At 47.8% G+C, this 3,396-nt stretch overlaps 1 protein-coding gene across 1 annotated transcript; it reads left to right on the top strand.

The window, feature by feature from the left end:
* Nucleotides 1–202: 202 nt before the first annotated feature.
* Nucleotides 203–3,038, top strand: LOC148042019 (trans-cinnamate 4-monooxygenase-like). The gene is made up of 3 exons (XM_087685006.1): nucleotides 203–1,253; nucleotides 1,679–1,809; nucleotides 2,158–3,038. Exons 1-3 carry the CDS (start codon nucleotides 436–438, stop codon nucleotides 2,751–2,753), a joined length of 1,545 nt encoding a protein of 514 aa, XP_087541132.1. The 5' UTR covers nucleotides 203–435; the 3' UTR covers nucleotides 2,754–3,038.
* The last annotated feature ends 358 nt before the right edge of the window (nucleotides 3,039–3,396 follow it).

The raw sequence follows: 3,396 nt of genomic DNA, 5'->3' as shown, positions 1-3,396 counted from the left end.
TGTGTAATTTTTTGCGAGAAACAAAAGGGGGAGAGGAACTAGTGGATGGGAGAATGTCCACTTCCAGAGTCATAAAAGCGCGTGCGGGAGTGCATGCTCCTCGTTGGACTAGTCAGGCGAGACGACTGGTCAGATGCGCCCACGAGACATACCATTCCACGCTTCATAAAAAAGCGCACAAGCAAGCGGGGCGGGGCCATCGTCACAGGCGGCATAAAAAGAACTTATAAGGGCCAGGTTTAAAAGGCGAAGCCGCAGATGAAGAGTGCGCTGAGCGCATGGGAAGAAGAAGGAGAGCCCACTGTCTGTATCCGTAGCTAGAATCTTCTTCTCTCTCTCTCGCACGCTCTTTGCCTCCCGCATATCTCTCTCTCCTCTCCTCGTACAATTAAGCATTCCATCCCCCTTTCCTCGTTCCTGCTCCTGCCCGCCGCCATGGCTTCCCTCCTCTCCTCCCTGCCTTCCATCCCCCTCCCTTCCTCCCTCGAATCCATCCTCCTCTCCGCCTTCGCCATCATCCTCGCCTCCCTCGCCATCCTGCACTTCACCCGTCCCAAGCTCCGCCTCCCCCCCAGCCCCCTCGCCCTCCCGATCTTCGGTAACTGGCTCCAGGTCGGCGATGACCTCAACCACGAGAACCTCTCGCAGCTCGCCAGAAAATACGGTGACATCTTCCTCCTCCGCATGGGCCAGCGCAACCTGGTCGTCGTCTCCTCCCCCGACCTCGCCAAGGAGGTCCTCCACACGCAGGGCGTGGAGTTCGGCTCCCGCACCCGCAATGTCGTCTTCGATATCTTCACCGGCAAGGGCCAGGACATGGTCTTCACCGTCTACGGCGACCACTGGCGCAAGATGCGCCGCATCATGACCGTCCCGTTCTTTACCAACAAGGTCGTCCAGCAATCCCGCGTCTACTGGGAGGACGAGATCAACCACGCCATCGCTGATCTCAAAGCGAACCCCGAGGCCTCCTCCTCTGGTGTTGTCATCCGACGCCGCCTCCAGATGCTCATGTATAACAACATGTACCGCATGATGTTCAACCGGCGCTTCGAGCGGGAGGACGATCCGCTCTTTGTCGAGCTCAAGCGCTTGAACGGCGAGAGGAGCCGACTTGCTCAGAGCTTCGAGTACAACTACGGTGACTTCATCCCTGTCTTGCGTCCACTCCTGAAGAAATACCTAGGCCTTTGCCAGAAGGTTAAAGACGAGCGATTGCAGCTGTTCAACAAGTACTTCATCGAAGAGAGGAAGTAAGTGGATTCAAGCGTTGTCATTCTAACGAGCAAACAAATCACTCAGCTAGTTGAATTTCTTTGTTCCTATTTCTCCGTGCTGTGTTGATGAGTCTTTACGAGGCCTTATGGTTCTCAGGACAACCAGACGCCAAGTTAGTGTGCTAGGACAACCGTATGCTAAATTCCTATGTCTCTCTGCGCGTCCGAATGTAAATCTTGCATACATTTTCTCCTCTTTTACGAATGGCATATAGCTGGATCTGTAGTCATCACTAATGCATTTGAAACGAATCTTACCACTTTCGCATGACTTTGATGTCCTTAGGACAAGCGTGCTACGAGGGCTTACTAATCTCAATCCCAAATTGCTCCTTTCCTCGTTATAAATTGAAGTTAAAATTTTAAACATTACCTCATTCTATACGTTGTACTTGTTGCAGGAAACTTACCAGCTTGAATCCCGTCAGCAACGATGAGAAGTGTGCCATTGATCATATATTGGACGCTCAGAAGAATGGCGAAATAAACGAGGACAATGTGTTGTATATTGTGGAGAACATTAATGTTGCGGGTAAGAAATCCTGCTAGTCAATGGCATAGAGCCCCGCGTCTTGGCGAACAACAAAATTTCACTTGCACTCAGCAACACCATGTTTTAATTTCGCTGTGTAAAACAAGCTGGTGTCATCGCTTTTTTCTTTGCTTAGATTTTCACAGCGCATTTGCCTCCTATCTGCTAGATTTTGTAGAAATTTACAGCAGTTCTTTGACGTGCTGGTACCAGCGCTTACATCTTCTTGCATTGCATTGCTTCTCTTTCTCATACAAGCAGAAGGTGCAGATTGCACGATGCATTCATGTGTTGATTCTGTCTATATCAGCTATTAATCCTGTCCGTCACAATCGTTGTGTATTGCAGCTATTGAGACTACCTTATGGTCCGTTGAGTGGGGAATTGCAGAGTTAGTAAACAACCCTCAGATGCAACAGCAGGTTCGAGAAGAACTTACTACTGTGCTTGGTCATGGTGTCCCTCTGACAGAACCAGATGTCCCCAAGCTGCCGTACCTGCATGCTTTTGTGAAGGAAACGATGCGTCTTCACATGGCCATTCCTCTACTTGTTCCTCACATGAACTTACACCAAGCCAAACTAGGGGGTTATGACATCCCTGCAGAGAGCAAGATCCTGGTAAATGCATGGTATTTAGCCAACAACCCTGATCTGTGGGACAAGCCAGAAGTATTCAATCCTGAGAGGTTTTTGGGGCAAGAGAAGATCGAAGCAAGCGGGAATGACTTCAGATTCCTTCCCTTTGGAGTGGGCAGGAGAAGCTGCCCAGGTATTATTTTGGCCATCCCTATCATGTCACTTGTTCTTGGCAGGCTTGTGCAATCCTTTGAGCTCCTTCCTCCTCCTGGCCAGAAAAAGGTAGACATCACTGGCAAGGGTGGCCAGTTTAGCTTGCACATTGCGAAGCACTCCGTTGTCGTGTGCAAGCCCCTCTCTTCATAAGAAAGTAGGGATCGGTTTTTTATTGTAGACAGCATACGGATTGAATGTGTTGTGGGTCACACATAAAACTAGTGCCAAGGCCTTCATGAGAAAGTAGGGATCGGTTTTTTATTGTAGACAGCATACGGATTGAATGTGTTGTGGGTCACACATAAAACTAGTGCCAAGGCCTACATGAAATTTGGTATGCTTGGAACCGGCGATTTCCCCTGCTTCATACAAGCAAAGCATTTGTAAGGAGTAAAAAACTTTTTCTAACTAATCAATTTTATGTCTTCAAAAGTACATGGGCTAAAGAGCTAACAGAATGACACTTCCATGTAGGTGGGTTCTGAAATATTTGTAATGACTAAAGAGTGACACTTCATATAGTTGAGTTGTGTAATATTTTGTCATAGCTAAATTGTCGGTCTGCCAAAGGTGAAAAAAGTATTTTGAAGTGGGCTAGATAGAAAGTCTCGATTCACCGATTCACCTTCCTCTCGGTTTGTGGGATGTTGCATTGCGCTCATTGTGTGGACCCCTTATGTTTTCGAATCAAGCTATATAAAAAAATTCTTTATTGGTCAAACCGTTTTTGTCGTACCGAGCTTGGAAAAACCCTTTAACAAATTATAAGATTTTAATCAATTAGCTTCAGTTA

This window comes from Lygodium microphyllum, chromosome 1 (assembly GCF_053477565.2).
Source record: "Lygodium microphyllum isolate KBCC chromosome 1, Lygodium_microphyllum_v1.1.10, whole genome shotgun sequence".
NCBI classification, from domain to species: Eukaryota; Viridiplantae; Streptophyta; class Polypodiopsida; order Schizaeales; family Lygodiaceae; genus Lygodium; species Lygodium microphyllum.
The sequence above is the reverse complement of the archived record's forward strand: the minus strand, read 5'-3'. Positions and strand labels throughout refer to the sequence as shown.

Coding starts and splice junctions, on each gene's coding strand:
- LOC148042019 (XM_087685006.1), top strand. CDS start 436: ATGGCTTCCCTCCTCTCCTCCCTGCCTTCCATCCCCCTCCCTTCCTCC. Junction 1,254..1,678: donor TACTTCATCGAAGAGAGGAA/GTAAGTGGATTC, acceptor TACTTGTTGCAG/GAAACTTACCAGCTTGAATC. Junction 1,810..2,157: donor GGAGAACATTAATGTTGCGG/GTAAGAAATCCT, acceptor TGTGTATTGCAG/CTATTGAGACTACCTTATGG.